The sequence below is a fragment of the Amblyraja radiata genome, chromosome 6 (assembly GCF_010909765.2).
Source record: "Amblyraja radiata isolate CabotCenter1 chromosome 6, sAmbRad1.1.pri, whole genome shotgun sequence".
In the NCBI taxonomy this organism is placed as follows: domain Eukaryota; kingdom Metazoa; phylum Chordata; class Chondrichthyes; order Rajiformes; family Rajidae; genus Amblyraja; species Amblyraja radiata.
In genome coordinates, this window is record NC_045961.1 from 34312456 (window position 1) to 34325911 (window position 13456).

A 13456-nucleotide genomic window follows, 5' to 3' on the forward strand; every position below is an offset into this window, starting at 1 on the left:
ACTCTGGAGTCGCACGAGCTTCATTGGCTCGTCTCCAGCTTGTTCAAAATGCTGCCGCTCGCCTTTTGACTAGAACTCGAAAGAGGGAGCACATTACGCCAATTTTGGCCTCCCTACACTGGCTCCCAGTGCACCTTCGAGTTCATTTCAAAATTCTTTTATTTGTTTTTAAATCATTGAATGGGCTCGCCCCGCCTTACCTCTCTGAGCTGCTCCACCTATATGCTCCTGCCCGGTGCCTCAGGTCAGCTGATCAGCTGCTCCTTGAGGTACCAAGGTCTAAGCGGAAGCTCAGAGGGGATAGAGCCTTTTCTGTTGCTGCTCCGGCACTCTGGAACACCTTGCCGCTGCACATCAGACAGGCCCCCTCACTGTCCATCTTCAAATCCTCCCTAAAAACACATTTTTATTCTTTGGCTTTCGACACTGGCTGAGGCATTGCTCCTGTTCTTAGTGCTTTTAATGTCTTTTAATTTTTAGTGTGTTTTTTATAGTCCTTCGTTTTACGGTTTTTAATGGTTTTTAATTGTTTGTAATAGCTTTTTGCTCATGAGTACTCATGTACAGCACTTTGTGGCAACTGTAGTTGTTTAAAGTGCTTTATAAATAAAGTTATTATAGTTATTATAATATAGCCCTCATATTAGTAAAAGAGATGAACTCAATAGGCAGGAAGAACACTAATATTAAAAGCTATGCTTTAACCAGAATTCAAAACGTAAATTATTGGCACTTTAAAAAAACATTAGTTCTAAACTATTTTCCAACATAACATACTATTTTTGATGAATCTTAAAGATCTTGAGAAAGTTCAACTTTGATCATTCTCTTTCAGTTTCAGAAACTACTTGTTGAAGTGAAGACTGTAGTACACTAAAAGCATTCTTAGTGGTGCACCTCATTTCAAATAAATAGTTAGAACAACAAATAGTTATTGTACATCCCAGTACAATTTGGAATAATTTTAGATTCATGCAGCTCCAATTCTTCATTCAGTTGTCAACTTGTACTTGAAGAATACACAAAAGCCAACAGTTTTGGAAGCCTTTCAACTTCTTAAGAATGACTACAGGCAGCAATATTTCTATGTTTAGGGCAATAATTAGTCAATACAATATTCAATGTACCATTTATCAATTTACAAACACTGTATTATTCACTTTCAGTGTTGATCGATGTGGGCTGCATTGCACTACTGATGTGTTTCTTTTGCTGCATATCTTTACAATTTCTACAACGTTTATTCTTCAGTTAGCTTTCCCCTCACATTTCTGCCTTTCCTCCTTCACTCCACCCCTTCACTATCCATAGGTTTCAACATGTTCTTCAGTATTTCCTGCAAGGACTTTGCTTTGAAGAGGATCCGTGTACAGGTACAGGGACAGAAAGCAAAACAAAGTTCAGGAGGAACCGAGTGCGTAGGCAGCATTTGTGGAGGGAATTAGCAGATGATGTTTATGCTCAGGACCTTTCCTAACCTCAAACGTCATCTGTCTCTTCCCTTCACAGATGCTGCCTGACCCACTGAGTTCCTCCAGCACTTTGGGTTTTGCTCAAGGTTTCAGCATCTGCATTGTATACCTATAGAGACAGATAGATTTGTATTGGTCTATCTATATAAAGCATAGCATAATACCTTGGTGATACTACAGGAATATGTTCAGTCAAGTTCAACACAAAACTTCGAAAGGCATGCATTATTATGCATTAATTTGCAACCAAAATTCCACACAAGGCAAAGGGGCTCCCACCAGCAATATTTCAAAACAATTGAGCTTCAATTGATTTGAAAATTGAGCAGAGTTTTGGCCATGATGCATGCTAGCATGTAAATATTACTGCAATTTAAGCACTTCAAAATGTTGCAATCAAAATTTTCAGTCCCCTCATCCCCCTCCCTCCCCATATTACCATATTAGATATTAGAAATACAGGGAAAGAAAAGTAAGGACTCATGTAAAGGTAACATATAACTGACTGGAACTGAGAAATAAGAATACTGCGCATAACATTTAAACTAATAAAGAATTGTTTCTTTAAAACACAGCCACCCTTAAGTTGTATAAAGGGGGGGGGGGGGGGGGGGAGGGATTGAAAAATTGGGTTTTTAAGATATTACAAGAAATTAATTGCATATCTTCTTAAAGAATTGTATTTGTATCCATCGGACATTTTTTCTGGATGACTGACAACATACTCATGTTAATAATATAATGAAAGTTTTACAATGCAATACAGCTTTTAAACAGTTTCAATGAATTCCAATTCATGAAATAAATGACAGTTCAAACATGATTAAAATGTTTCTTACTATCCATTGAAACACAACCATGACAGGTCTTCCAAAATAATTTTCAAACCAGCTTGATTATTACGAAAGTTTGTATTCAGACTGACATCTTAAAAATAATTTGTAAAGATCAATTTAAACAGATGAACAGCGTTGGTTGTTACAATTAACTTCCACAGCATATGGATTATGATTTCCAAAAATATGGATTTTGGGACAGTCTTCTTTGAAAATTCTCATACCTGACAATTGGAAAAAAGAAAATACAGGAATTAGCAGCATAATTAACTTATCAAGAAAAAAAATACATTGGTTTTCTTGGCATGTTTGTGGAAATTAAGCGGGTAATTTCTGGCATTTTTAATCAATCCCTTTGGAATCCTTCAATTATATAAACAATGTCAAACATTGCAATTTTCCTCCTCCTGCAAGAGATGAATTAACTGTAAAATTGCTTATTACACCATACATTCAGTTTGTTTTATCAACTATACAAACATGTCTGAACGACGCAGAGAGAAATATCATGTGATTCAGCAGCCTAACAAGTGTTCATGGCCAAAAGTCTCTTGTACAGAAGACAGATTTGTTTATACATGGAGCAACACTCTAAACTATCCAAAGTTAATATCAGCCTTTGTTTCTCAAAGGCTTGGGAGAGGTGACTACAACTACTCATCATAGAGAGACTGCCAGTGCTGGGGCTAAGTCTGCATAAGGGGGTAGACTCCAGCTAAGAGATGATACCACTGTGACAACATGGAAGAAAACAATGATCTTTGTACAAATGCAGATGACAACCTCTGATCGCCATGCAAATGTCTCGTCCTAACTGTGTCACCTGAGGCTATAACAAATGTCGCCTGTGATTATCACAATCACAATGCCTTGGTGAGCAGACATTTTTCTCAAGTGGTCAAAAGACTAACAAGCCAAATGTGTCTAGTGTCACCATGTGATTCTTCATGTAGATAAGGCTACCAACCACTCTTCAGCAAGTCCAGTTAACCAACGTCAAACTCTCCTCTCTCCCACCTAACAAATCACACGTATTGTCAATGAATGGTGGCATCACTCAGAACTTCAAACCTCACTACCAGAAGTACCTGTCACAGTATTTTGATAAATGTCCGGATGATAATCCCCCACATCGGGTTTAAGTTTTGTGCTTTATCTGTATGTTTGGTCAGATATTACAGCCACCATGATATCCATCTGCTGAAGATGTGCAGATATCCTACCAGAATCCACAGTTCTTGATGATAACCCATAATTGATGAAAGTTATCTTCCTTTGTCCAAACTGCACAGCAACTTTCATATCCGACACCAGCCATAGACAATGACAGCAGAAGATTATGTTCAAGCTGACACTAACATTAATACATAGGTAAAATTCTTTCAGAGAAAGACATAATCAACGTTGCTACCCCATCTACAGAGACTGGCCCCGATGTAGTTCAACATGAGCCAAAAAAAACAGCAAAAGTGGCATGTACAGGCTTAAATGATACAACAGATTTCCTTGAATGTGACTGAATTCACAAAATATTTTAATAGCTCCATGGTTATAATACGAGATCTTGAGAGAAAAATCTACAGAAAAAGCATAATATTGTACAACCAATTTCTTTAATATGTAAGACCAAGAAACTGCAGAAACTGGTTAATACACAAATGGACACAAAGTGCTGGAATAACTCAGCAGATCAGGAATCACCAAATGGATATATGATGTTTTGGTTTGAAACCCTTCTTCAGATTGAGTGTATGGGATTGGTGGGGGGAGTGGGGGAGAGATTTTAAAAAGCTGCAGGAGAGAGCGTGGCAGGTATTAGATAAGACAGAAGTGAGGGAAGGGTTCTTATAGCAGGTGGTTGGAATGAAGGGTTCTTATAGCAGGTGGTTGGAATAAAGGCCAGAGTCCTCTTTAATATGTAACCTTGTATACGAATTATTTCGTTAATAATATGTTCCATTGTATCTGACATTTACAAGTGTAACAGATTGATTCAGATTAAAGAGAGTACAATTTGATGGGTACATGGATGCCTATTTCTGATTTTATGTATTTCAAACATCAAAAGATACATAGATCATTCTGAAATAATCCAAGAAGTGAAATAAGAATTTCATCAAAAAATTAAACAGATTAATTTATTTGAAATTTAGTATAAGTTTATTAGAAATGGATTATAAAGGTTGCAGGTAGAGAATGCTAGATTTAGGAAATTATAAAATGGATACATAACAATAAATTATTGGAAACATATATAATGCATTTGGAGATAATAATTATTCTTCTAAAAATATAGATATTCCAGAAATACGTTAGGTATTGCACAATTGGCATCAATAAGAAAATTGAGAATCTATTGCTAGCAATGTGATTTATCCTTTATTTAGCAACAACCAATTATGCAGTATTGTATTATAATGAAACAAACAAGTTTAATACACAGCTGCCGATGAGATCCTCACACATATACAATGCCCTCCATAATGTTTGGGACCCATCATTTATTTATTTGCCTCTGTACTCCACAATTTGAGATTTGTAATAGAAAAAATCACATGTGGTTAAAGTGCACGTTGTCAGATTTTATTAAAAGGTATTTTTATACATTTTAGTTTCACCATGTAGAAATTACAGCTGTGTTTGTACATAGTCCCCCCCATTTCAGGGCACCATAATGTTTGGGACACATTCGGGTGCAGTCCGTCTGTCGTTTTTTTATTTTTTGTCTCGTTTGTATGTAGATTTTATTTTTTTTTAAACTGGGTATGTGTGTGGGGGGCAGGGGTGGGGTGGGGAAACTTTTTTAAATCTTTCCCCTGCACGGAGAACCCAACCTTTTCTCTGTCGGGTCTCCGTTGTCGTTGGGGCCGAGCACCGTGGAGCGGCCTCCAACCGGAACGACCTGGGGCTCCAGTCGCGGAGCTGCGGATTTACCCACCATCGTGGAGCTGGCCGAGTTCGAAGCGGTGGTGGCGCGCTGCTGCGGCCCGACCTAGGAGATTCGGAGGCTCCAGCCGCAGGTCTGGTAGGCAGTAACACCGGGAGCCCGCGGGTCCCTGCTGGGAGACCGCTTTTCGGGGCTTCCGCAACGGGGACTTCTCCCGCCCGAGTTGCGGGGTTGAGGATGACCTGGAGCGGGGCCTTACATCGCCCGGCGCGGCTTTAAATGGCCGCGGGACTTGTTAGCGCACGCCGGGGGCTCCAACATCAAGACCCGGAGCAGGGCCTTGCATCACCCGGCGCGGCTTTATAATTGCCGCGGGACTTATTTACCATCGCCCGCCGGGGGCTTTGACTTTGACATCGGGAGAACGAGGAGTGCAGGGGAGAGATAAGACTTTGCCTTCCATCACAATGAGGAGGAGATTCACTGTGATGGATGTTCATGTAAATTGTGTTGTGTCTTGGTTCTTCTTCTTGTTTGTATGACTGCAGAAACCAAATTTCGTTTGAACCTCTGGATTCAAATGACAACAAATAAATTGTATTGTATTGTTACAGGTGTTTGTAAATGCTCAGGTGTGTTTAAATGCCTCCTTAATGCAGGTACAAGAGAGCTCTCTCAGTACCTTGTCTTCCCTCCAGTCTTTCCATCACCTTTGGAAACTTTTATTACTGTTTATCAACATGAGGACCAAAGTTGTGCCAATGAAAGTCAAAGAAGCCATTATGAGACTGAGAAACAAGAACAAAACTGTTAGAGACATCAGCCAAACCTTAAGGGGCCTGTCCCACTTGGGCATCATTTGCGCGTCATTTACGCGACATCCTAAAAATTGGTTGGCGCGTGGCGACGCGCGCGTGGTGAGGCGTGGTGGCACATGCAGTGAAGCGCGGTAACGCGTGGTGCTTCCCTATCGCCCCAGGATTTTGGAATGATCAAAATCCTGGCGCGCCACTTGCGTGAGTATCCCTTGCGCACGCAGACAGACGTACTGATGGTGTACGTTGACGTACTGATGGCGTACGTGTAGCGCGTTGTGATGCACGAACATTGCCTATGCTAATTTATTATGCGTCAGCATGCATCAACGTCCGTAACCATGCGTCGCCACCCATACGCCGTCAGCGCACTATTTGGCGGTCATTTGAGTGCCGCACCACGTGAACACCCGGGTATAAAGTGTGCCGAGTTTTGAAAATTTTTCACAGGGAAAATCCTTGCCACGGTGACGGGCGCTACTTGGCGAACATCCATCGAACTGCTAGATGATTTATGCGTGACAGTCGCGCGTCAGTCACTGCCGGCTTGTCGAATGACGCGCAAATGACGCCCAAGTGGGACAGGCCCTTTAGGCTTACCAAAATCAACAGTTTGGAACATCATTAAGAAGAGAGCACTGGTGAGCTTCCTAATCGCAAAGGGACTGGCAGGCCAAGGAAGACCTCCACAGCTGATGACAAAGGAATTCTCTCTAAAATAAAGAAAAATCCCCAAACATCTGTCCGACAGATCAGAAACACTCGTCAGGTGTGGATTTGTCAATGACCACTTTCCACAGAAGACCTCATGAACAGAAATACAGAGGCTACACTGCAAGGTGCAAACCATTGGTTACCTGCAAAAATAATATGGCCACGTTACAGTTTGCCAAGAAGTACTTAAAAGAGCAACTACAGTTCTGGAAAAAGGTCTTGTGGACAGATAAGACAAAGATTAACATATAAGAGTGATGGCAAGAGCAAGGTATGGAGGAGAGAAGGAACTGCCCAAGATCCAAAGCATACCACCTCAACTGTGAAACATGGTGGCGGGGGTGTAATGGCCTAGGCATGTATGGCTGCTGAAGTTACTGGCTCACTTACCTTAAATGATGATACAACTGCTAATGGTAGTAGCATAATGAATTCTGAAGTGTATAGACACATCTATCTGTTCAAGTTCAAACAAAGGGGACTGGACCCCAAAACAAGCATAATCAAAAGATGGCTGGAATACAGGCCTGGCAGAGCATCATCAGATAAGACACCCAGCAACTGGTGATGTACATGAATTGCAGACTTCAACCAGTCATTGCATGCAAAGGATATGCAACAAAATACTAAACATGACTACTTTCATTTAAATGACATTGCCGTGTCCCAAACATTACGGGATATAACACGTATAAACACTGCTGTAATTTCTACATGGTGAAACCAAAATGTATTAAAATGGCCTTTATTAAAATCTGACTGTGCAATTTAACTACATGTGATTTTTTTCTATTCTAAATCTCAAATTATGGAGTACAGAGGCAAATAAATAAATGATGGGTCTTTGTCCCAAACATTATGGTGGGCACTGTACTTAAAACACTTCACACCCTACATAATCAACAAATTCCAACATGTTTTTATTCAATCCCTTGCACTGAAAATACTCCTGACCCATGCATGGAGGCCTGTCCGTCTTCTATATAGAGATTTAAATCCAAACTGGCATTTTAGCTGCTTTCCCCTTGAAACACATGTAACACAAATATTTCACTGTACCTAAATGCAAGAATTTTGTGTTTCAAAGCTAGTAATTTGATTAAGGTATGTATACAGGGAATAAAAGTACCAATACTTGTGGTTCAAAACATCAACAATGCATATTTACCATTTCAAGACAATACTTGCAGGAATAAACATCTCAGTAGGATTTGGAGTCATCCGATCCTGGGTCAATGCAAATGAGGTTGCAAAATTATAGAAATTGTCTAGCATCTTCTGTGTAAACTGAAAGTACAAGAAATTATTTAAAGGGCAATCAGACTGTAAAATTGAGTATTCCAAACACGTATAAAATATTTGAAATAAAACAATTGCCTGCTGCAGGACAGTTCAAAACATATACTTGAACTTGGTTTCTAACTGTATTAAAGTGTGTGTAATTTTTGGGAGGGAACAGGTACTACTATACTCAAGCTAACAAATTCGCAGAGAAACATAGTTAGAAATGAAATGTACAAAATTTGTGCCCAGAACTGACAATTATTTCACAAATAAACTTGCACATAAAACAAATCTAGACACCCTTTAAAAAAAAAAGAAAACTTGTCCAAAAAGGATCTCAAATTCCCAAATTAGTTTATTCTGGAATGATAATTGCAAAAGTAATTGCAAAAGGAGACAAGAGTCTGTTATTCTTTTGACAAAATTAAAACAATGAATCATCAGTTGTGCTTGAATATTCATAATTTAATGATATTTTGCACAATTTATTTATTTTGATTGTGAGACAGAGAAGTCACATACATCTTTCTCAATTCAAAGTTTGGTGACAAAAGCATTTTACAGAACTCAAAATAGTTTATACTGACGAAATTCTACACAAACTGATTAGTATAATAGCTATTGTTTGATCCAACACTAATGATACAAAGTGAAAAAATGAGCCAGACAAAAGCGAAAAGTGTTAAAAATAATTTGAAGCTACAATTCTTTTCGCTGGAAAATAATTTTAATGCAATTTACCGATCCATCTAAATCAGAAAAGCATGAATGAAGCATGCTATTATCAACATGCATATTTGTGAACAATTTAAATTAGGAGCTGTGGCATGATTTGTGTCACTGCTGTTAACTTCACACCAACTGTCCCACTTCTAAATGTTTAATGTGTTTACTACATTTACCTTTTACATTCACCACAAAAAAAAGAAGTTTAGCACTTAGTAGCACAAGTCCTGTTTTACTGTTTTATGAGTGTCAATCCCTCTTCCAGAATGAGAAATTAGAAGAGGTTTATTCCTGCACAGTGACTTATCAAATGTCAAATTTCAAATGTTTCAACATTGTTCTTAGTCCAATTTCCTTTTTAAAACAACTATTTTATTTACCTTTCTAAACTTGTCTGAACACATTTTTAACTGCACATACCTGTGTAAATGAATCAACAGTTGAAACAGCTGCACTTGCTTCTGGAGTCTGCTGCGTCAATAGTTCCATGGGCTCCACAGATATTCCAATTTGGGCAACTGATTCAGTCTGTGCAATATTCACCATCCCAAAAGGATGCTGGCTACCTTCTTCTTCAAGGCGATACAAATTCACGCTTTTAATATGCACATATTCACAAATCTAGCATACAACATAAACTCCTGTCCAATCAAATGTAAAATCATGGAAACAAAACTGCATTACAATCAAAGGATCTTAAATCTAAAATGAAGTTGTACATCACCTTTATACCCCAATGCTAAAATTACACAATGATTAAATCTTATTTAAAAAGCACAGCAGTTATTTGTTATTTAAGCATTGTTGCTAAACAAAATATTTAGATTATGATTTAAATAAACTACGCAGCAAAGACTTTGTCGGAAATTTACAACAGTACAATGCTGTACTACAGTTCCACATGAAAGCTGAGTTATGCTGGAGAAAACAGCATAAAGATCCAATGCCAGATCAATCCTGGTGTAGGGTAATAAGCCCCAGTAATTTCAAAGGAGAATTTCAGCTTGCAGTTGAGGAGACAGTGGCGAAGCTTGGGTAATTTAAAAAAAATCTGATTATTTATGTTAACACTTGAATGCTTTTAATTATTTCTTTTGATGTTAATGGATTTTAAATTCTTAGAACAGAGATTTTAAAACTGATAATAGTCAATAACACCTTGTCAGAAAACGTCCAGCCTAGCTTTGCCTTCTGACAAGGGTATTCTTAAGCAGCAGTTCTGTTCTTTACTGTCATGTTCCAGTCACCATACAGATCTCACATTTTGATTCAAAAATGAAGGTCAGCAAGAAAGACTAGTCCAGGTGAATGCAAGTACATTCCGACCATGGAGATTTCGGGCAGCAACCAATTGCAGTTTGTCTATTAAGTAGTGAATTTTAGATGATGTAATTAAAACATCAGTTTAGTGGCTACATTATCTCAGAATCAGTGTGTAGAAAGGCACTGCAGATGTTAATATAAACAGAAAATAAACTGGAGTAACTCAGTGGGCCAGACAACATCTCTAGAGAAAAAGGATGGGCGACGTTTCGGGTCAGGACCCTTCTTTAGATCTGACGACCCAAAATGTCACCCATCTTTTTCCTCCAGAAACAAATGGCGGTGTTAGCTCCATGTTGAGTTTTAAATATGAGTTGCTGCATCATGGCTGAACAAATAAATCAATACCAGCTTTGCTATGGAAGCTAGCTTTTGGATGAATTATTACATTGATGCATTGTCTGAGTTTTCAGGTAGACACGAGAGATCTCAATCCCAAAACACCAAAATACTGTATTTGATAACCTTCAGCAACAAAGATCAAGTATTTGTTTAATTCACTTATGGAATCTTGCGTGTAAAGTCGTTCCTGATTTGCCTATATAACTGTTAAAATATTAAAAAAGAAACAACTAAAGCATTTTTATGGTTAGGTTTAAAAAAGAAAAATTCTTAACATCTATACTAAAAAGACACTATTTTGAAAGGCAACTTCTACTTACCCGTCTTTAAACGTGATATTTTGAAGATTGCACTGGGTTTTTCATTCGTTATGAATCCCAATAATTGCCATACAGGCATTCCACTCTTGTCTGGGTAAGAGAAATACACAGATCCACCTGCTCCTACGGGAAATGGTGTTGTCCCCAGCATAAAGACCACCACGTGATTGACACTCTTATAATCAGGAAGATTAAATACAAATTTTCCATCTGCAACTTGTTGTGCATCTGTCTGTACCTAGTCATTGGAAAGAAACACCATGGTGAAATCAATATCAGAAACAGAAACAAACATATTTCAATAATGTTTCTACTAGGCAAAGTGAAATCTTATTTCATCAGCCCAATATGCATATACAGTGGCTTGCAAAAGTATTCATACCCCTTGAACTTTTCCACATTTTGTCACGTTACAACCACAAACGTAAATGTATTTTATTGGGATTTTATGTGATAGACCAACACAAAGTGGTGCATAATTGTGAAGTGGAAGGAAAATGATACATGGTTTTCACATTTTTTTACAAATAAAAAACTGAAAAGTGTGGCGTGCAAAAGTATTCAGCCCCCTTTACTCTGATACCCCTAAATAAAATCCAGTGCAACCAATTGCCTTCAGAAGTCACCTGATTAGTAAATAGAGTCCACTTGTGTGTAATCTAATCTCAGTATAAATACAGCTGTTCTGTGAAGGCCTCAGAGGTTTGTTAGAGAACATTAGTGAACAAACAGCATCATGAAGCCCAAGGAACACATCAGACAGGTCAGGGATAAAGTTGTGGAGAAGTTTAAAGCAGGGTTAGGTTATAAAAAAATATCCCAAGCTTTGAACATCTCACGGAGCACTGTTCAATCCATCATCCGAAAATGGAAAGAGTATGGCACAACTGCAAACCTACCAAGACATGGCCGTCCACCTAAACTGACAGGCCGGGCAAGGAGAGCATTGATCAGAGAAGCAGCCAAGAGGCCCATGGTAACTCTGGAGGAGCTGCAGAGATCCACAGCTCAGGTGGGAGAATCTGTCAACAGGACAACTATTAGTCGTGCACTCCACAAATCGGGCCTTTATGGAAGAGTGGCAAGAAGAATGCCATTGTTGAAAAAAAGCCATAAGAAGTCCCGTTTGCAGTTTGCCACAAGCCATGTGGGGGACACAGCAAACACGTGGAGGAAGGTGCTCTGGTCAGATGAGACCAAAATTGAAGTTTCTGGCCTAAATGCAAAACGCTATGTGTGACAGAAAACTAACACTGCACATCATCCTGAACACACCATCCCCACTGTGAAACATGGTGGTGGCAGCATCATGCTGTGGGGATGCTTTTCTTCAGCAGGGACAGGGAAGCTGGTCAGAGTTGATGGGAAGATGGATGGAGCCAAATACAGGGCAATCTTGGAAGAAAACCTGTTAGAGTCTGCAAAAGACTTGAGACTGGGGCGGAGGTTCACCTTCCAGCAGGACAACGACCCTAAACATCCAGCCAGAGCTACAATGGAATGGTTTAGATCAAAGCATATTCATGTGTTAGAATGGCCCAGTCAAAGTCCAGACCTAAATCGAATTGAGAATCTCTGGCAAGACTTGAAAATTGCTGTTCACAGACGCTCTCCATCCAATCTGACTGAGCATGAGCTATTTTGCAAAGAATGGGCAACATTTTCAGTCTCTAGATGTGCAAAGCTGGTAGAGACATACCCCAAAAGACTTGCAGCTGTAATTGCAGCGAAAGGTGGTTCTACAAAGTATTGACTCAGGGGGGCTGAATACTTTTGCACGCCACACTTTTCAGTTTTTTATTTGTAAAAAAATTTGAAAACCATGTATCATTTTCCTTCCACTTCACAATTATGCACCACTTTGTGTTGGTCTATCACATAAAATCCCAATAAAATACATTTACGTTTGTGGTTGTAACGTGACAAAATGTGGAAAAGTTCAAGGGGTATGAAAACATTTGCAAGCCACTGTATGCCCAGCATGCTCTTCTTTCTATCAAAGTCTTTTTATCCTTATTCCTTTATATGCAATCCATCTTTCTCAGATATGTATCCTTGCTATTCGTGTTCCATTTCCTATCACCAGGTTAAAAATTTCTCCAGAGCCCTTGGATTCATTGGCATTAATGTACACGGAGACCTCTTATTTTGGATACATCACATGGAAGCATTTTTTTTGTTGCCTTCATAATCATAAACCCAACCACACCCTCACTTCCTGAGAATCCAATCAAATATTCACATTGGAAATCCTAATTGCATCTGACCAATATCCTTTGAAACGTAGAGATCCAAAAAGTGTGGTTTTATCATGATCCTACATAAATTTAATGCAACTTCCCTCCCTTATGTATTCTTCTGAAAATCAATCGCAATGTTGTGCTAACATTTTTAAGTTTGATTTACCATGCATGGGTTCACTAAACGATTAACACATCTGAATAGGTAATTCCTTTATTATTCTATATTATTCATCATTCATTCTCCAAGGAGATGGACAGCTTATTGCACTTTATCAAATAAGACCATTCTTGTCTAGTTTGAGGAAACGGATAATATCCTTTGCAACTACTTTGTGTCAGTGTAATTCAGATTGAAAGATTTTGCGGTTAATTAAATGAGTATGACTAATATAGACAATGGACAACAGACAATAGGTGCAGGAGTAGGCCATTCGGAACTTCGAGCCAGCACCGCCATTCAATGTGATCATGGCTGATCATCCCCAATCAGTACC

General features: G+C 38.9%; 1 protein-coding gene across 5 annotated transcripts in view; it reads right to left on the bottom strand.

The window, feature by feature from the left end:
• hikeshi (heat shock protein nuclear import factor hikeshi) overlaps positions 1-13456 on the bottom strand; it is a 32741-nt gene that overhangs the window by 3899 nt on the left and 15386 nt on the right. For 3 of the 5 annotated variants that reach the window (XM_033022470.1, XM_033022471.1, XM_033022474.1), the window contains 4 exons: positions 10720-10957; positions 9155-9306; positions 7893-8011; positions 926-2532 (listed from right to left, as the gene is read on the bottom strand). In XM_033022470.1, the coding sequence (XP_032878361.1) occupies positions 2478-2532; positions 7893-8011; positions 9155-9306; positions 10720-10957 (564 nt within the window). In that variant the 3' untranslated portion in view covers positions 926-2477. The remainder of the gene's footprint in view (positions 1-925; positions 2533-7892; positions 8012-9154; positions 9307-10719; positions 10958-13456) is intronic. The other 2 variants (XM_033022472.1, XM_033022473.1) reach the window with 2 other exon arrangements.